Source organism: Lampetra fluviatilis, chromosome 5, assembly GCF_964198595.1.
Source record: "Lampetra fluviatilis chromosome 5, kcLamFluv1.1, whole genome shotgun sequence".
Lineage (NCBI taxonomy): Eukaryota > Metazoa > Chordata > Hyperoartia > Petromyzontiformes > Petromyzontidae > Lampetra > Lampetra fluviatilis.
In genome coordinates this window covers 7934290-7955617 of record NC_136279.1, presented here as the reverse complement: position 1 = coordinate 7955617, position 21328 = coordinate 7934290, and the positions used below count along the sequence as shown (strand labels likewise).

At 50.7% G+C, this 21328-nt stretch overlaps 1 protein-coding gene across 2 annotated transcripts; it reads left to right on the top strand.

Annotated features, from left to right (window-relative positions):
• The first annotated feature begins 780 nt into the window (after window positions 1–780).
• TGS1 (trimethylguanosine synthase 1) lies at window positions 781–19174 on the top strand. 2 transcript variants are annotated; one of them, XM_078856638.1, is made up of 14 exons: window positions 781–827; window positions 2497–2638; window positions 4612–4703; window positions 5335–5711; window positions 6200–7259; window positions 7344–7470; window positions 7753–7848; window positions 8303–8477; window positions 9020–9437; window positions 10727–10852; window positions 14792–14923; window positions 16404–16620; window positions 17013–17091; window positions 17516–19174. In XM_078856638.1, the coding sequence occupies exons 2-14, from the start codon at window positions 2532–2534 to the stop codon at window positions 17621–17623; spliced, it is 3114 nt and encodes a 1037-aa protein (XP_078712764.1). In that variant the 5' UTR covers window positions 781–827; window positions 2497–2531; the 3' UTR covers window positions 17624–19174. The 2 variants fall into 2 exon arrangements, with proteins under 2 accessions (XP_078712764.1, XP_078712765.1); XM_078856639.1 differs by having other exon boundaries at window positions 784–827; window positions 2506–2638.
• Window positions 19175–21328: the final 2154 nt, after the last annotated feature.

The window sequence follows — 21328 nt, the reverse complement described above, 5'->3', positions numbered from 1 at the left end:
TATATCTTCTTGGTTCTTTCGGTAAAGTCACGTAGAAGGGAAGTAATAAAATAATAAAAATAAAACATAATAAAATAACTGTGCATTTTTATTATTATTGTATTACTTCCCTTCTACGTGACTTTACCGAAAGAACCAAGAAGATGAATCCCTGCAGTCACGAAAGCTTTAAATCGAAATTATATATGTTAACACACATGCATTTGCATGTTATGGGATTACATTTTTTTGAACGTGTAACCATGTAATCAAATCCAGCCAATCCACACACAAACCTCTGTAACCGAATTACCAGGGCCACGTGTTCGCATTCGATTCACGCGCCACGTGCATCTGCAGGTCACGTGGGACCCCCCCCCCCAATCCTCGCTTCCTGATTTGAGGAGCCTAAGCGCCCAATCAGCGTCGAGCGTAAGGCGGGTGGGCGGGGCGGACCTCATCGCCACGCGATTGGCTGAGCCAACTTACTCGTCACGTGGTGCGCTCGTGACCAATCTTTGGCGGGAACGTTTGTCTACGCGCACTGGGAAATGTAAAGCGCGGCTCGATTCCCTACAGGAGAATCGATATTCACGATTCCGATACTGATTGCAATTGAGAAATCAATCACCGTGTTGTCTTCCCCGTCTGTCACTGTCAAGTTTGCTCGATTAATTATACCCAAGCTATCATTTGCGCGGAAATATAAGCTCGAGAAACGAAACCTTCCCCACTCTCACAATCGTTTGTGAGACTCGACGAATCGAACTTTGGAGTCGCCTTGTCGATACGCCGGATCGTAATCGACACGCGGCTGCTGCGACTGCGAAGCGACAGTGGAGCGTGAGGTGAGGTTACCCAGTTGCGTGGCAACCGCCGTTACCCTCGAGTTAAACTCTCACCGATTTAATGTCGTCCGTGTTATTTGCTGCTGATGCCGCGGCAGCTGCCGTGCACCGCGCACGTGCGCAGATAAAGCCGCCACTGTACGCCACGCGGTGGGACACGTGCACTGTATACACGTGGAACTTCTTTCGCACCGTACGTAGCCAACCGCGCCGATCGGAGGTGTGTCATTGAAAATGTAATTATTGTGTACGTATGGGCTGCCTTTTTCGACGTGGAAGGCTTATCCACGAGTTCAAGACAACATCGCAGTCGTATAATTAAAGTTAATCGGATGACGCCGTATTATTATTAATCTCTGGGTTTGTAAAACGCACCGGAAAGTAAGACGCTCCCCAGTTGCAAGGCAAGGACAACAAAACTAAACGCACACACACACACAAAAGCAGTTCTAATAGTGAGTTTCCACTCGAGGTGATTTAAAAGTGCTAAATAATCGGAAGGAAGTGTTTCAGTTTCATTTATTAGGTATAGCCCTGTGAGCCATTCGGCTCTTGAATCGGGTGCAACCGCAACAAACAAAAAACTAAAACATGAACAAGAAAACATCTTAAAGTGACTAAGTGCAAACAGGAAAATCCAGGAAAAAACTGCAAAGTCTTCCAGAAAAAAAGCACCGTACACCAACGCTGTGCAAAAATCCCAGTGGAATGCAAGTCAAACAACAACAACCACAAGACAACTTAGATTAAAGCCATCATTCTAACCCCGTACTACAACAAACAAACATGGCCAAACCCAAAAACACGTTTTCGAAATCACCAAAATAAAGCCATAAAAGCAATGTTACAGTGATCATAGGAACTGTGACCAAAATTTCACAATAAACGACACGAGAGCGTTCCAGACGGCCGCGGGGAGCAGCGTCTGAAAACAGCGCCTCTCTCTGTGAGGATGAGCCGAGTTCTCGTGGTTGATGGTGATGATGATGGTGGTTTATTCTCCTCGGTACTACGTAGTGTGTTTGTTTATAACTCGTTAAATTATTTGGAGATGCTGCTGCTATGGCAGTGGTGCACAAGCACAAGAAAGCCCGTTTCGGTCGATGTACCTTCATAGCACACAAACGCGGTACAATGTTACATTGTAATAACTTGTGCCAATGTTATAATTGCTATATTACAACGGACCATTATACTGCTAATGGCCATTTGTAAACGTTTCGTGTTCGGGGCCGGTCCATAAATGACGTCAAGCAAATTGTGACGAGGGGGGGTTTAGAAATGTGACGTCACATCAAAATGCGCAACTTTAAATAAATATAGACAACGTTCTACTTAATTAAATAAATGTTTTCTCCTACATAATCAGAGTGCAGCGCCACATTAAATACGCACTACAATGACAATAGTTTTGGGGGAGGGGGGCAAAGCTTTGTGACGTCATATTTGAGGGGGGTCTGACTTTTTGTGACGCCGTGTGACGCGGGGGGGGGGGGTCAAAAATCGTCCAAAATCGCGTGACGTCATTTATGGACGGGCCCAAAGCACAGTACAAGGGTAGCTGGATTCACAGCGCGGATCGCTCATCACTGCGCCTACCGCTTGCCGTCCTCGTAACGAACACACGGCTCCTTTTTTTATTAACAATTCTGCTGCTGTGTTCACCCAGCTACTGCAGGCATCAGCAGGGCTCCGTGGCTGGCCATGATGTACCACAGCAGCAGCAGCAGGGTGGCTCAGCTGCTCCTGCAGCCCGAGGGGATGGACCCCAGTGCGGTCATCACGTGCGTGTGCAGCCGCGCCTTCGTGAGGTCAGTGGCTCAACACCCACCCGGCTGAGGCCGCTCGTTTAAACCGAAAGGGGCCATCCGTTTAGTGGGTACGCAAAAATCTGTCAAAACCTGACCCCTCCCTGTACGCACACGGACTTTTTACACCCCCCCCCCTCCCCACCTGCGTACGTACGCTTGACGAACTCCCCCCCCGAATCCTATAGAACGGCCGATATTTAATCCACGCAGAAACGATCATGGATTAATAATATTAACGTGTTTAAGCAAATAGTCCACCGCCGGACTATCTAACTCATTTGAAGGCCAATGTAAACAAATTATTATCGAGGCTTCACCCCCCACCCCCGTTTCCTATGCGTACGTACAGTGTCAGTAGACCCCCCATACGCAAGCGTACTCATTTTGGTTAACCCCCCCCTCCCCCCTCCATGCGTACGCACTCAATGGATGGCCCCTAACACGACAGTTCTCATTCCGAACTCGACAACTGTCCCTCCCGCCGACTGGAGCTGTATAACATGCGCGCACACACACACCGCGAAATTCTCAAAGAGCAAAGCTTTTGTGTTCACCTCACCTGAACCTATCTCGTACCCCACCTCACAGAACTTCACCCAGGGTGATCTGTGGTGGGAGGGGGGCTGTAAGGGACAGTGATTGGTTGTGGGGAGCTGTGGGGGGCTGTCAGGGTCCGTGTGGGTGGTTTCTGACGCTGACCCACGAGTGGTTTTCCATCTCCGTGGTGAGAGACAGTTTCTTTTGGGCTCCCCGCCCCCCCCCACCGCTCGACTGCTTCCTACACTTTAACCTCTGTCTTCGTGCGGCTGTTGTGACCGGGGAGCATTGCTTATGAAACGTAATGATGTGATGGTATTGGGAATCAATCCCTGCAAATGTACGTCCATCGATCCAGCGTCGTTCACTATTCTGGTGCCGCAGTACGGGAATCGCACGATGCAATTTGCTCTCGTTTTTTCTTCATTTTTTGAATGCGCGTCGTCGTTGTTGCTGGTCAGACTTTGGGAAAAAAACAAGTGTGAAATGGGTTTGACCTCCCCCGCCGGTGCGAGGCTAGCCAAATTCTGGGAAGAAAGTAATTTCTGTCCGGTGTTCAATGCCGGTCTGTCGATGCCTTCTTTTAAACGCGGTAAACAGACGCTGCTAGAAAGCATCGATCCCACAGTCTGTCCAAATAACACTTCAGTTTATTTGGCAATGCGTTGATGGGTTTTTTTGCGCAGAATAGGGCCCCCATGGTGGAGGGCTCTTGCCTATAACAGCAGGCAACAAGTCGCCTTTGTTTAACGGGCCACACCTTGCTGGTGAGACTCAAACAAAGTCTAAACTAGGATTGCGTTTCCTGCTTAAACAAATGCGAATACTGTAGCTTGATGTATGTAGATATATATATTTTTTATGACTAGAAACTGACTTTTGTATTACCCACAATTCTCCATGATGGCCTATGGTGAGTATCTGTCAGTCGTTCGCTCTTAGTTTTTGTCTGTGTCCACATCAGTCACGTAATGGCGCATCGTTGAATCTATTTCATATACGAGGTAAAATGATTTATCTTCGTCTATCCATTCACGTGGCCGTCCATCTGTCCGTCCACTAAGTGGGGACCGGTGGCGCAGCGGTTAGCGCGCCGTGCTACGGACCCGGCGACCCGAATTCGATTTCCGCTCACGGCCAACCACCTGTGACGATTATCTGAACCGGTACTGGGACTCCCTATGTACGTATGTTGAACCCCTTTTGCATTTTATGTAGCCAACCGTGCTAATCAGAGGTGCGGTAGAAGGACTACAAACAAAACTAAATGCAATGATTACCCGGTGCTGTGTGTAAATAGCACCGCTGGGGAGGCAAAAGCGGCCGGGCGTGGTATTGGCCACCCACCCTCTCGTGTGCTGTGTGGGCCGTCATAGGTGTTCGCTAACAGCACTTGTCCTAACAGTCTGTAAATCGGCTGTCTTTGTGCCTCACAGGGACCACGAGCTGTGCCGCTGGGGTGTGAAGGGAAGGCCCACGGACGACGAGAGCTCCGAGGAGCACGGGGAGAACAATGACAGCATCCCGCGTGAGTTTCATCTCTTTCGTCAGCAGTTCATGGAGATTTTAAATCACTCGTAAAAAAGTAAATTTTTGCTCATTAAAGACGTTTGTAAAACCATGTAATGGCATTAAAATATATTTGTATGTTCAAGAATCAAATACGTGAACCGTATGCCCTTTTATGTTTGCTTGTCAAGCAAATAAGTTGCGGTTGCAGCGAATGACATGTCGAAATGAGCTCCCATGCGACGGATTCGATCCGATTGTAGTTACAATCTGGACGCTACCGTAAAAACAATGCTTAAATCACAGCACACAACGCCAGGGGTCGCTGCCACGGAGAAATCAGTTTTGGAAAATAGTAAAACCTGTACGGTGTATGTATGTTGAACTTCTTTAGCACCGTACGTAGCTAACCTTGCTAATCGGAGGTGAGAAACCTGCTCGGCTTGGATGAATAAAAACAGGGCAATTCAGATTTTGAGACGTTTAAATATTTCTCATATTTATTAATGGCATCATACTAATTGTTATTGTGACATGAGCTAATTGCTAGTTTGTAAACGATTCCATGAAATGCACAAGGCATTAAATGCACTTTTAATATGAGGCTAATTGTTGGTGGTTGAATTGTCACATTTACTTGTACATCACAGCCTCCAGTGCCTTGGAGTCGGAGGAAGAATATCAACCAGATGAAGGTCTTGGCCAGTGTGATGATGATGAGGATGATGATGGAGGAGGTAATGTGAGAGATGGTGGAGGAGGGGATGGTGAAGCTGATGATGATGAAGAAGAAGTGAGTAGTGAAGAGGACGGAAAAAATGGAGGTTGTGGTGCTTGTGAAGACACTGATGACGACGATTACAGCGTCAGTGATGGTGGCGACGTCAGTAATGATGGCGGCAAAGGGACAGGAGGTACAGAAAAGAGGACTCTGGGCAGTGAACGGAGCGAGGAGGATGAAACTGAGTTGATGAGAGTCATGGGACTTCCAGGACAGTTTGTCAGCTCGGACAGAAAGGGAAGAAAGGTTAGTGTGTGTGTGCGTGTACACACATTGTTCTTTTGAATGAGCACGTTTTGATCGGTATTAAATGTTTATCACTTATTCATTACGTTGATCGTATCACGCAATTTAATTAACATAGCAGGTAACGATTGATAATTAAAATTGATTCTTAAGATCGCAGTACGTGAATAAGAGCATCACCGTGAGAATCGATTATTTACAATTTAGGCAAATTACATGCGAATTGTCATCCACATGTGGTGGGGGGTGGGGGGGGAGATGCTCATCCAGCAGCGGAGTGACAAATGAGGACTGCTCGTTTGTATATTATATTAACAATTTTTACAAAAAAATATTTACTTTACCAGGTAAGGCCCACTGAGCTATATAGCTCAACGAAGTGGCTTATCACGTGGACATTTAGAGCAGCCAAATACTCCTAAGCGCATGTTGATTATATGTCGCTGGCGCAGGTTTAACGTGCGCATGTTGTGTCGCGCGCTTGTCAGTCTGGCGGCCGTGGCGCCGACGGTCACCCTGGAGGCTCGCGCTGTCTCTCGGCCCGAGGGGGACGCGGAGCAAACGGTGGCCGCGGGGAATCTCGCTCCGTGGGGACGCGGCGGCACCGGCGCACAGCCACGGGGAGGCCGGGGGTAACGACCAACGCGGCACTCGGCAACAGCAGCGCTTCTACCACCGCCGCCACAATCACCGTCCGCACTGCCGCCAACACAACCAATGCCGTCGTCGGCATCGCCGATGCCACCGCCAATGCTGCTGCTAGCACCACCAATGCCGCCGCCACAGGTGTGGGGGAGGAGGCGTACGAGGCGGAGTGGCAGAGCTACTGGAGCCTGTATGGCGAGTCGCTGCTGTGGCAGGCCTGGCTGGAACGCCACCCGGGGTGGGGTGTGGGTGACGAGGCGGCGCCGGCGCCGTGGAGCGGCGAGGATACCCGCCCCGAGTGGGATGCGCATGCCGCCGAGCAGCGCTACCTCTACCGCGAGCACTTCCTGTACTGGAGCGCGCAGGGCTGGGGCGTCGACACGCGGGGGGCCGGCGACACTGCATGCGTGGGGCCGGCGGTGGCGGCCGTGGGCGGTGGCGACGGAGTGGGAGCGGAGGTGGGCGACGGATTGATGGAGAAGCCTGCGGGGGCGACTGTGGACGGCCCTCGCTGCGAGAGCGACGGCGGCACCCCCGCGACGTCAGCATGCGGCGTTGACGGCGGCGTCGTTGACGACGACGGCGTTGGCGGCGGCGCCATTGACGACGGCGTTGGCGATGACAACGGCCTTGACGGCGTTGGCGACGACGACGGCCTTGACGGCGTTGGCAACGACGACGGCGTTGACGATGACACCGTTGACGATGACGGCGTTGCCGATGTGGGGCGCACCCGCGCGGATGGTGACGCGCCGGCGGACGTGCCGGCGGCGTGCCTCGGCGTGGCTCGCCTCTCCGTGCGGGACGGTGACGCTGGCACGACGTGCCAGCGGGGAGGGGGCGGCACCGGCAAGGGCGGCCGCCGGAGAAACAAGGGTCAGAGGTCGGCAGCGGGAGCGTCGGGTACGAGAGATGAACACGCATTGGGAGTAAATGTTGTAGATGATTTGACTCGCCCCTCACTGCCGTTCTACCTGTCCTCCGTAGGGAGCCCTGCTGGTGGGTACTCAGGGCCCGGGGGCTCGCGGAGAGCGGACCGTGGTGAGGGTGCGGCCGGAGAAGACAGGGATGATGACGGGCCCCCGGATGAGGTGTCTTCTAAGATAAAGAGGAGGTGAGTGCAAGCGGTCCAGGCGGTTGAGGGGGCGGATGGGAACTGAGGGGCGGCAATGTCAAGATTTTCCCTTTTGGTGGCGCGAATGGGCGCGGTTCGTGTGTCACTTTGTGTGTCATGTAAAGCATGTTGTATGTGGATATCGCATCCATCGTACCGTGCGTGTCATAGTATGTCGTATGCATCGTACCCTGCGTGTAGTGGTCTTTCGTACCGTGCGTGTCGTGGTATGTCGTATCCATCGTACCATGCGTGTTATGTGTGTCGTATTGTTTGGGGCAGCCATGAGCTGGACGCGGAGGAGAATGCGAGCGTTCTCCAGGACGACCCCTACCTGGCCCTTGGCTTCCGCAGCGACCCGGCCGGCACGGCGCGCAGGTGACGCACAGAGGCCGCCCGCGGCGGAGATGCCCCTCTGCTGTGACCTCTAGTGGTAGTGGTGATGATAACGGCGGCGGCGGTGGTGGTGGTGCTGTTAATGATAATGATGGTGCTAATATTAATGCTGCAGTGAGCATAAAAATTGCGGTCGCATTAGTGAACACGATGGTGGTGGTAGCTATAGTAATGGTGGTCGTAGTATTAGCGATGGTGATGAGGACGAAGGTCGTGGCAGTGATAATGACAGCGATCTTATTTATCATGCAAATGATGACGGTCCAAGTAGCGATGGCATTAACGGTGGTGGTGTTGACGACGGTGGCAGTAGCGATGGTTGTGATGGCACCGGTATTGATGACGTTGGCAGTAATGATGGTCATGACGGCGGTTGCGTTGACGGTGAAAATAATGACGACGACGATGTGGCTTTGCGCGCGGTTCCTTCGGCAAGGTACCGGGAGCTGCCGCGGGTCGGCGTGTGCCGAGCGACGTTCCACCACCGGCGTCTGCATCAGGAGAACGCGAAGCTCGACATGCACGGCTCCAAGAGCCGTGCCGCCTCCCACCTCTTCTTCACCGATGCCGGCGAGGTGACGCGCGCCAAGAGGAGCCGCGTCCTGCCTCAGGTGCCCGAGCGCCATGGAGTCAGATCGGACACATCGACACACCTACCTTCATCAGCACGCGATCCTACCTGCCGGCCTGCCTGACTCCCGACCAACATGCATACCTACATAATCACCTGCCTAGCTATGTAACTGTCTAACTACCCACCTACCTATCCACCTGCATGCCGGCTTGCCTGACCATCCATCTAGCCACCTATCCAATCACCCAATTGCCACTCTCACTTGCTTACCTATACAATCAACTACCTACGCACCTCACCTGAATAAACACCCGTTTAGCTACGTAACCAATTAATTACCCTCACATCTACCTACTTGGCTAGCCACCCACCTACTCGCCTAAATAACCAAATAATTATTTCCCTACCGACCTTCCTCGCTTTCTACCGACTTAACTACCTAGCCAACTAGTCACCCATCTACATAAATAAACATCAACTTGTCGAGATAACCAACTAATATCCCACCTACCTCCCTCCCTACCAACCTACTTACCGGCCTACCCCACCCACTCGGCCGTGCTTACCTTTTGGCCACAGGTGAAATCATTCCTGGAGAACCACGAGAAGGCATCCGAGTCTCCCGGCGCGGCTCTTGAGGAGACCCAGTCCACTCCGCAGCTCGTGCCTGCAGAGAGACGCAGGGCAGAGAGAGACGAGGAAGAGGAGGAAGGCGACGAGGAGGAGAAGAAGAAGAACGGCGATGACGAGTGCGGCGTTGAGGATGTGGCGGTGGGAGCCGCCACCGGGGGAGCCGGTGACAGCCGCCGTGGCTCTGGGGCGGACAACTCTGAGGGCGAGTCTCCTCACGGCTCGGGCGACGCCCACCTCGGTCCAGCGGGGATGTCGGCACCGCGGCAGGAACAGCACGGTGACGGTGATGACGCCGATGACGGAAGAAGAGGAGAAGGGGAGGACACGTGGCAACACGCAGCCAAACGTGCTGGGCTAACGAGAAGTAGGCAGCGCTTCATTAACCGTGGAACCGTTTATTACGCGTAGGAATTCACTGTACCCCCCCCTACTCCTATGAGTTAGGATTTGATTCAAAAAATGTTTTCTTTTGAAATCTACGTTGTGCTTGGAATTACGCTGGTAGGCAGTGGAGGTGGGGCAATGAGTTCAGCACATGTGCAGGAGCTGTGTGGAGGACTAGTAAGTTTTTGAAATTGCTTTTTTAACTTAATAAGAGCACTGTATCTTCTTGGTTCTTTCGGTAAAGTCACGTAGAAGGGACGTAGAAGGGAAATAATAAAATAATAAAAATGAAACATAATAAAATGCAATTCTCACGACGTTTCGGCCACACCTGAGGACGGCTGCTTGCGTTGTGGCCGAAACGTCGTGATAATTATTTTATTGTGTTTTATTTTTATTATTTTATTATTTCTCTTCTGCGTGACTTTACCGAAAGAACCAAGAAGATTAATCCCTGCAGTCACGAAAGCTTTAAATCGAAATTTAAGAGCACTGTACAAAGCACAAACCGTCACAATGGGAGCGGAGGGGGGAAATCCAAAACTCAGTGCTCTTGGGATTTGGGAAAGGGAGAAAATTGGGCTCACTGCCCCACCCAGGTAGGGACTACGAGCGGGAGCATAGGAGAGGTCGGGTGGGGGGGGGAGGGGACAAGTTAGTTTGTGATGGCTTGCCATGTTATGGCAAATGTAAAGGTTGGCATTGCTATGGATTGTTAAAGCCCATGAGAGATGGTGATAGCTTTAGAGGCCTTCATCCAGCAGTAGAGAGATCAGCTTCTTAAAGCCTCTCCATACTCGGTCACCTTTTATATCCCCTAAATTTCCAATTTTTATGCAAATCGAAAATTTTATATATTCGGATTTAATGTGTTTTCTGTAGTTGTCAATGACTGCGCTAAGACCATCAACCCGCCACGCTTGCCAGCCCTTTTTCATCACCAGCAGCCGATCTACCTGGATTTGAACCCAAGTTCTCGGTAGTGTCTGCTCAGTATCTCTGACCTTTGACAAAGCCGGCCGCCTCTCCGGCTACTCTTTGATGAACGTCCTCACGAACAGGCTAAAGGGCATGCGTGCGCGTTTGACGCTCACGTTCCTGTATCTTGTGTAAATTCCACGGCGGCGACCTGACCCTGCATTCCGAGCCTTTGAACCCGTCACCCCCAGTGGGGAGCGTGCGGTAACCGCGGGGTCGCCCGGCGACGCGCGTCGCTTCATCGGACGCGCCTGTCTGTATCGTTTCGTACGTTGCCACGTCTCCCTGCAGAGAAGCGAGGGCCGCGGTCGGACTCGATGCCCCTGGATGTGGCATCGGACCCGGAGCTGATAAAGTACTGGGCGCAGCGTTACCGACTCTTCTCGCGCTTCGACGAGGGCATCCGACTCGATCGCGGTGAGGAGATGGCCCATGCGGCCGCCAATGCCAACTGTGGCTCAGTGGCTTCTTCACACTTGGCATGGTTGGCTACGTACGGCGCGAAAGAAGTTGAACATACATACTCGAGTACAGGTGTCCCTCGCTTCACGCGGGTTCGGTTTGTGCAATTTCACGCTGTGTATGGGGCTAACCTATTTCTACCCAAACTTCACTACAGCTGTCTCCTCGCGCAGTTTCGCTTTGTGGGCCCTTTTTATGGAAACGCATTTACTGCTACTACCGCATAGAGCGAGGGGGAAACCTGCACTTGCACTGTACAGCCGAGCCCCGCGCCACCCCTGCACAGCTCGGGAGGAGGCAGCCTGTCTTCCCACTGCAGAAACCGAGCCGTGCCCCCAAACGTCTCACGCAAAGATCAAATTATCAACCATTTTTATTTTACCAGGTAAGGCCCACTGAGCTATATAGCTCTTTTTCAGAAGCGACCTGGCCACAAATAATAACTCATCGACGTGGATTATCACATGGAAATGTATAGCATCCAAATACTCTGAGCGCACGTTGATTCTAAATGTGGAGGGAAAAACCGGAGGATCCAGAGAAAAATCCACGCAACTACGGGGAGAGTATGCAAACTCCAAAATATACAGGCATCAGGGACTGGATCTAACCCATAACCTCCTGTATACCAGGCGAGGTAGTTAATATCTCGGCTGGTGTCGGATAACAGAGCTTTTACTGTATTCGCAAAAAAAGAAATAGAGCAGAAATAATGGAAAGCGATGGATTTGGTCACTTGCGTCTCTGCACCTCCACCTCCCTCCACCTGGGGAAAACCGCGCGGCTTCCTGCCTCCTCCGCCCAGTGCCACTCGCTCCCTCCTCTCGCGCAAGTGATGGAATCATTTCCAAATGTGGCTCGTAGTTGGTAGACTAAGGGCAAGGCGCTCGCTGTCACTCGAATGCACAAAATGGATTGTGCGGTCATGTGTACACAACTTGCGGTGGGGGTAATTGAGTTTGTTGGACAAGCCTGCATGTGCTCCCTCAGCTTCATGACGTTTAATATAATAATTATATATAGGATAATTTATTTAATGAGCTCTCCGATGTAGTTTGTATGTATGTAAGTATGTTGAACTTCTTTGCACCGTACGTAGTCAACCGTGCTAATTGGGGGTGCGGGAAATTTCTGGCTTTGGCGTGCGTTCGGCACGGTGTCCAGACGTTTCGCTCCACGTACTGGGGGCTTCCTCAGGAACTAAAGTCAGAACGGTCTTGCCAAGCCGTCGGCCTTTCTCAGGGTCCTGCGATTTAGCTGCGACTGGGAGGCTTTATCGATCATAACCGCTGTGATCAAAGTTCAAAGCGAGATGATCACCTCAGCCCAGTCACAAACTAAAAAAAACAACCTTGATAAATTTAGTTTGTCACTTATTTTTATTTTTTTTCGCTCAAGAAAACTTCAAATTTCAGTTGTATGTCAGCCCCTGACACGATGTGATGCACTGCTCACTTTGACTTCGGTCCTTGAAGACGCTGCTCAAGAAGCTGCCGGCACGTGGAAGCGAAACGTTGGACATTTGTGTCGAACGACACCGCGGCATCCTGCGCGGTAGAATCAATTTCGTTGCACCGTTTCAACGCTATTGTTTTAGCGAGACAGCGGGACGCGCAAGCAAGGAAGGAAGGAAGGAAATAATTGCAAATGTGGATTCGTGACAGCGTGAGTGACGACAATTAAAACGTGTGTTGGGTCAAGTCGTTTAAAATCCCCACTTGCCCCGGCTGTCGTTTATTGTTGCAGCGTTTGTTTAACAACGTCGCGGGTGGGTCATTAAAATGCTGCGGGTCAGCGCTAGAATGTGACAAATTACGTGACTTGGCAAGATGATAAAATATGAAGTAAATAGACTGTGATTAGTTCCTGGCCACTCTGCGAGACTGTTCACCTTTTGGCTGTTTACTTTTACTTTCCTGCTTACTATCACCATCATCATCATCACTATCATCAATAGCCTTGACTAAAGCTGATGGTCACCATCAACATTATTAGCCTTGATCAAGCCACTACTGGATGAAGGCCTTCCCAAGCCGCTGCCATTTCTCGGGATATTGCGATGCCATGAACCCATTGAGCACTTTCACATGAGCTGGTATCAGCAGTTAATCTCCAATAGGGACGTCCTCTTGAGGCACATTCCCTCCTTTGTCCCAGTGTGAGCACACTGTCCATTGCGGCCAATGGGCTGCTTATAATGCTATTACACCGTTGCAGTATTTCCTGGTTATTCGCGAGGGATACGTTCCGGAGATGCTCCTGAATATCGAATTTCGCGGATAATGATCCTGGCGTACGTCTGCAGATGCTCCTAAAGCTTCAAGAAGTTGTTTCTCTCTCCATCTTTCTCATCTCTTCTGTTCATCACGTCATCTCTCATCACTTTGCCGCACCGCACTCTCTCTCGTCGCTGTCTTTCTCGGTGCAGTTGTGTAGACTTCCTGATGCGCTTCGTGGCTAGGCAAAATCGCGGCTAGCAATTCTGTGAGTGATGAGGGGAATACTGTACTCGCAATCCATCACATACACTCTAAAGCTAATGAACCAAGTTACATTCTCAACTCCGAACTCAATGGCGAGTGATATCTGAATTCTTCTGGGTCCCACCACCCCCCACCGCCTCACATATTGACCAGTGTGGTCAAGTATAGTCAATTAACCCCTCCCCCCCCGAGACTGACACGGTGCAAGGAGGCCTCCATCCAGCAGTGGATAAATGAAGGTCTGTAATCTGTCAATAATCTCGGATGATTAACGATCAGCTTGCTGGGTTTGTGGTTTGGCCTTGCCTGTTCTCTCTCTCTCCCAGTATCTCCTCCCCCGCTGCTTGTTAAGGGACGGGCCCCGTAAAACAAATTGATTGTTTTTGTTTTTTTGCGAACGATTTGTTATTCAAGTGCACTCTTGTGATGAAATGAAAAGCCTTGAATCATTTGTTTGTAGGCCACTGCACTCGAATAGAGGTAATGGATTAACTGTGGTTGTCGATGGTTAAACAGAACAGAAATCATTGGAAGCACAAACTTTGTGGGATGATTTTAATGTGCACTGCCAAAACCGCGAGCATTTTACCAGCAAGATTGAAATTGTGGTGATTAGACATGCACAACTGTGCTGATACGTTACTGCTGTAGAAGATGCCAACACTTCACCAGCTGTTCTTCCGATGAAATGTTGCTTCTGTAGATTAATATTCTTGATCTTGGGTTTCAGAAGGATATTTTTTTGTTATTCCCAAAATGATGAATCTTCTTTTTACTTGCTTTGCACGTAACTTCATATGGTGCGTACTCGCTCAAGAACACTTACCCAGCAGTCTGTTTCAAGTCCTAATGGGGGATCGTTGTCATCGTTCACAAAAACACAGCAAGTTGGTGTATTAAGCTATAACACCGGGCTTGTCCAGTGACCTGTCAGCAAGCCTTCCACACTTCACGTATCCTCAAAGTTCAACAACAACAACAGCTGCCATTCGCCACGAAATGGCGGTGACATCACCACGGCACTTTTACCAGGCTACATGCACTTTGAGGCCATGTGACGTGTTGAAGGCTCGCTGACCAGAGATGCTGAAACAGACCCGTTTGTTTTGGGTTGACTTAGACGACTGGCAGATGCATCATCAGTGCTCTCGATTGTGCCAACCTGCATTTTTCTGCCCGACGCTCCGTTTCGCTCGTTTTTGTGAGCGTCATTCTTCCGCCCTCCGTTGTCGTTGGACGGCGACTGCCTCCCAAAGTTAATCCACCCTGGCCCAAGTGCCACAGCGATGCCATCATTACTCAGTGGTGAATGGCTATAGTCGTTATTGCTGTTATCATGTGTACTTAAATATACTTTATAAACATGTGCTCCCCCCACCACCACCTCCAATGCCTGCCGGTGCCGGGCCAGAGGGCTGGTTCTCGGTGACGCCGGAGCGGATCGCCGAGCACATCGCCCAGCGCTGCCAGTGCGACCTCATCGTCGACGCGTTCTGCGGAGTTGGGGGCAACGCCATCCAGTTCGCGTTCACCTGCGAGCGAGGTGGGTGGCCTACAGGGTAAAGGTTAAAGCTGCCGGGTTTGCTGTCTGTCTAGCGCTGGTCGTGGCTTAGTTTTTTTTTATTACTGCTCTCCGACGACACTTGAAAGCGTTAATGCATCAGCTCAGTCCATCTGCCTGGGTCAAGATAACCCGCTTAAAAGATGATTCAATATAAAAGACGTTTTATTGTGAAGTTGTGCTGCTGTAAGGGAATTCCCTTGGGAAACTGGGGGTATTTGATCAGAGGGTTTTTTCCTGAAAACCTGTCAATAAAGAAACCATAGTAACATAGGTAAGCCTTTTCGGCTCGGCCGATAACGTCGCACGCCCTCGTGCACTGTGAATTGATTTTAAGGCTAAGTTGACCGAGGGGATGACCAGAAAATGTTCAAACACCACTTCCAACTGACCAGGAATTTAACTCTGGTTGCTGGGTTTGTCGCACAATGCACTTACCACTGCACCAGAACCACTGCACTATTATTCCCCGCTCGCTCACTCGCAGGCGCGTGCACACACCATGCACAGATACATTCATTCTTCATTCGATTACGTGAAAAGCCACAATTACATTACATGATTCCCCGTAGATCACAGCTATAAATCACGATCAATTGTCTGCCTTTGACCAGTGACGTGAAGCGACTGTGACTACTTATCGTACGATGCTGATTATATGATGGGTGGCACTGTGGTTAAAACGCTCGACTCACATTTGGGTTCAAATCCCTGTTCGAGGTCGATTCGAGCCCCATCATGATCCTATTTGGTTGTTAAAATACGTACTGCTTTGAGGAAAATCGACGGTGGTTGTCGCAGTCTCCGCCATGGGATTGTGGTAGTCTTTGCGTTAACTTCCCACAGAATTGGTAACAATTTTTTTCATCAACCTTAGAGATGACAGGACATGTCAACCCCGGATTGCGATTTGATTGCATTGGAGATCTCCCTATTGTGAGATGAACGTTCTGACCATGGCGGTACCCAGTCAGATCATCTCGTGATACAACACGGGAGTAGAACACAGTTCCCTTATGAATCAGGGATTGAAACGGGAAGTAAGTTTACCTTCCGCACCCAGCCACCCGTCCAGTCCTAACCCTAACCAACGAGACACTAGCTAAAACCCTCACGAGCCAACCAGACCCTGAACCATCCCTCTACTCTAGCCACACTACTCGCCAGATCCTACCCCTCATAAACCAACCCCCCCACCAGCTCATAAACCTCCGCCCTACTCCTAACCCTAACCACACCACTGGCGTCCCTTTCAACACTGTCATCACTCGTTTACAAACGCCGTCAAGTCCCTATCTTGGCGCTAATGCACTCACGCTCTCACACACACACTCGCACACTCAATCACACACATGCGCGCTCACTCACGCTCCCACACACTCGCACATACACTCGCGCGCTCACTCACGCTCTCATACACGCTCCCATACACTCACGCTCGCGCTCGTTGGCACGTCCGCAGTGATCGCGGTGGACATCGACCCGGAGAAGGTCGCGCTGGCGCGGCACAACGCGCGCGTGTACGGGGTGGACGACCGCATCGAGTTCATCGTCGGCGACTTCCTGGCGCTGGCGCCGCGCCTGCGCGCCGACGTGGTGTTCCTGAGCCCGCCGTGGGGGGGCCCCACCTACCTCGACGCCCACGCCTACGACCTCGACTCCATGATGACGCCCGGCGGATATCCTTTTACGCGAAAGAGAACCGCCAGCGCCGCAGCTCCGAGTTGCGGCGCCATTGGTCGATCTCGCAGCCGGACGAAGGCCCCCTCCTTGCCCCTGTGGGCGTGCGGGTCGTTCGTTGCGGGCGTGCGGGTCGTTGCGGGGGGCGTTGTTTGACCGTATGGGACTGTGAGAGGTGGCAAACGGCTTTGCAAGGCCTTTATCCAGCAGTGGATTGATCAAGGCTAATAACGATGAGGATGATGGTAGTAGATATCACAAGTAAAGAGCGTAGAGACCTGCAAAAAATAGGGAACAGTAACAATGGCAGAGTGGCCACGCAGAGTGGCTGTAGCCTCTTCATGGCACGAGTGCGGTTGTGTCTGGTGCCCGACCTTGACCCATGCTGCACGTTTGAGATTTTCCGGCTGGCTCAGCAGATCACGCCGAACATCGCCTTCTTCCTCCCTCGCAACACCGACGTGGATCAGGTGAGGGTGCTCGGAGTGGGCGGCTGTTATGGCTGGGCAACGTGTGTGTACGTGTGTGTGTGTGGGGAGTGGTAGTGTAGCGGTTATCGCGCTGTACTACAAACCCAGCGATCCGAGTATTTGGCTGCGATAAATTTCCACATGATAAGCCACTTCGTTGAGGTATCCATCCGTGACCGGGTCGCTTCTGAAAAAGAGCTAAATAGCTCACCTGGTAAAATATATATATATATTTTTAGCCGACTGATATCGCGCACAGCAGAGTGTGTGTGTGTGCCACCTCCGATTTGCACAGTTGGCTACGTATGGTGCGAAAGAAGTTCAACATACATACAAAATGCGCAGCAGGTTCCCCGCGCGCACGCGTTTCAATGAGTAGCTTTGCCAGCGCGTCGTCATGCCTGTGATTCTGTCCGTGCCACAGCTCACGTCCCTGGCCGGGTCCGGCGGGAAGGTGGAGATCGAACAGAATTTCCTCAACATCAAGCTGAAGACCATCACGGCGTACTTCGGAGAGCTCATCGAGGACTGACAACACCTCGCTTGCACGACTGCTGGAAACTGCGAGCCGTTGCTCTCCCGAGGAGCGGCTCATTTCTGGCCCCGGATCAGCGACGTAAGCTACTGGGCTGCGTGGCCTCAGCTCTCTTCCGCTGTGTTCTCCCCTTGCCCCCTTGCCCCGCCCTACTCTATTCTCCGCGGCCTTGGTGGGTTGGCCCGGAAGTTTTTTTTAACGAAAGTTTTGTTTTGAACGAGGAGTGGGGAAACTGTGGACTTGGGGCTGTATCCGGCCCGTGCGTTCATGTCATCGAACCCCATCCTCATGAGGCCTACCGCTTCGAATTTTTTTAATGTCTTTTCAAGCATCTTCATTTGCAGAACTGCAACGAACTTGATGGTGTTGATAAAATGCTGACCACACCACGTGTAAAACTAAAAGCACACTTCCTCACCTCACAATGAAACTTGCCCTTATTTGCTCATTTCATCTTCTTGGTTCTTTCGGTGAAGTCACATAGAAGGGAAATAATATAATAATAAAAATAAAACATAATAAAATACGATTCTCACGACGTTTCGGCCACAACGCAAGCAGCCGTCCTCAGGTGAAAAACAGGTCTGTCGGATAGACAGCGTCATTATTTCCCTTCTACGGGACTTTACCGAAAGAACCAAGAAGATGAATCCCTGCAGTCACGAAAGCTTTAAATCGAAATTTAACCGCTAATTTCATCTTGGCGATTTGCTTCATGGGTTGACTCAAACCGCGCGTTTGCCGAGTTTCTGCGGTAAGCACTACCAAATCAACAGTATATACATTTTCTTGATTCTTCCAGTAACATGCTGTTGTATATGTGCCAACTCATGTTGTGGGCCCTAGGTCGTACTGATGACCATGCCACCAATACACACATGTGGCCCGAATGAATCATTCTACTACAGAGTTATTGAAAGTGTTTGTTCATCATTCCACTTATAACTTGAGTACCGAGAGTAGTCCAAGGATGAGCAGTGGACAGAAAATATGCAAATGTAGAATTCCCCGTTTCAAGATGCAAATTTGTATTTTAAGGGGGCGTGACCCCATGACCTGGAGAATGTTTCTTGGCGAGGACTATAACCATCGCGACCACCGCCTCGCTGCCATCTGCGAGTAGCAAATCATTCGATAATGGATAAATACTCCACAAGTGAGCGACGGTGTGTGTTTGGGCAAGGCTAGGAGAGCGAATGGGCATTGCATGCCACTCATCCATTGTGGCCAACAGATGACAACTGCACACAAAGCTGTGCGGACAGGGCCGTGGTTCCGAAGGTTCCATTGAAACTCGTTACAAAAATGAACGTATTAACAGTAACAGGCGTCTTTTTCAATTGTCTAGTTTAATTGTGCGTCCTTTACAAACTGTAATTCTGTGAATGTTTTTCTCTCTCGAAAAGTTGCATTACCATGAGATTGCTGTTCTGCCGTGAGTGGTGTTGAGCACATTTTATGAAGATGCACTTCTCTCGGCGATGCACTGGAATTTTTGTATGAAGTGACGGGGTAACATTTACATTTATTTGTTATTAAAAGTTTTAATCGTCATTGCTGTGCGTTTTATTTTGTGCCTTCAGATGCCACGCAGCCCCCAGGCTTAGTTTTTTTTTGTTTAGATTATCTGGCAGTGGTGTTGCTTATGCGTGTGCAGGTGGTTAAACTGCACAGGGTCCCACTGGCCAGAGAGACCAGCACAGAGGGGGAAATTGGACAGAGGCTCCCATTGTCTGCACCAGGGTCCATGCCAACCACCCGACACCACTGCCCTGGATTATTGACCCCACAACCCCTGGCTACCAGAAGTCGTGCGGTGTAATTACCAAGCGATACACTCTCATTGGGGCAGAGCAGTGGCGCAGTGGTTAGTGCACCACACTAAGAACCCAGGGACCTGAATCCGATTGCCAGCCATGGCCAACGTCGCAGTGAGTTTGGTTGCCACCTGCCCGAGTGTGACGCTGTGCAGTCTTGGACTTGGCATCAGTGTTTGGGTGGCAGGAATTAAATTGGTCCGACATCTGATGGGGGGGTATTGTGTTGAACTTTATACTGGTAGGAACCTCCTGGTTACACCAGCCCACAGGGGTTTATTGTGTCCATCGTGCACGGAGAGGCTGGGTGGGGAGGGGCTGGGTGGGGAGGAGCAGGGTGGGGAGGGTGGGGCTGGGTGGGGAGGGTGCGGCTGGGTGGGGCTGGGTGGGGGGTGGGAGAGGTGGGGCTGGTTGGGGAGAGGCTGGTCACCGCGGCCCGGGGGTTGGTGACCCCTGCTTTAAGGTACAACACAGCAACGAGTTTTGCTGCACTGCCCTCTGCTGACAACCACGTAATATTTTGTAAGAAATCTGGCTCGGCGCTGCGCTCATAGCGCTCGTGGGTTGATTCCGTCCTTTGTCCAGGTCCGTTAACGGGTCGCCTGTGGAGAGAGTGTGATCCTCACCAATCCTCCCGCTTGGAGGACTCCCAATCCAATTTTAATCCTGCTGGACAAAACGCCAATTTGCTGATGGGTGGAGTTATTCCTGTCATGGGAATGCGAAATTTGCGCCACGTGGGCCGACGACAACCTGGTGCAGTCTGACTGACATCGAGAGGCGTGGACTTGGCCTGCAACGACGATCTCTAGCACCCGAGTGTGCCACGGTGGTGAGATGTCAACTACCTCGCCGGGTATACAGGAGGTCGTGGGTTCCATCACAACCCTGACGCGTGCTGCTGTATATTTGGAATTTGCACGTTTCTCTCTCTCTCCCCGAGGTCGCGTGGATTTTTCTCCGGATCCTCTGGTTTTTCCCTCCACTTTTAGAAGCATGCGTTTAGAGTATTTGGCTGCTATAAATTTCCACATGATAAGCAACTTCGTCGAGCGATCATTTGTGGGCAGCTCGCTCATGAAAGAGAGCTATATAGCTCAGTGGGCCTTACCTGGTAAAAATAAATAGTTTAGTTCGATTGATCTGCTTAATGATATCTACAAATGAAGGGGGCGTGGGTAGTATGGGGTGGGGGGGAAGTGGGGGGTTAGTCACTAATGGTGTTCAATCCGATTGGTCAGGTGTCAAACGGCGGAAGATGCCGATACCTGATGCACACGTGGGAATTCAGGTTTCTTGTGTGCCCTCTGTTGCTACGAACACCAAATCATGGCCCACGGAACTTGGCACATCCCGAAACGTACCCATTTGAAGGCGGTTGGGTGAGTGAGTTCATTGGCATGACCCCTGAGATTCACCAACTCTCAGACAAAGCAATTGAATGGCTAAATCACTTCGGACTGCCGACTGGACATCTGTGAAAAAGAGCTTCATAGCTCATCGGATTCGTCCAGAGTCTATAAATATGCTGACATTTCAATTTAAAGCTTTCGTGACTGCAGGGATTCATCTTCTTGGTTCTTTCGGTAAAGTCACGCTGTCTTTCCGACAGACCTGTTCTTCACCTGAGGACGGCTGCTTGCGTTGTGGCCGAAACGTGATAAATATTGTATTATTTTATTATGTTTTATTTTTATAATTTTATTATTTCCCTTCTACGTGACTTAACCGAAAGAACCAAGAAGATGCTGACATTTCTTAATCGTTGCTCTTGAGTGGCCACGTGGAAGTGGCAGGGGCGTGGCTTCCAGCGGAGGTGGGCGTGTCTATCTGTAGAGGGCGTGGCAAGAATGGGAACGTGGATCTGTGTCGTAGCTATCAAGGG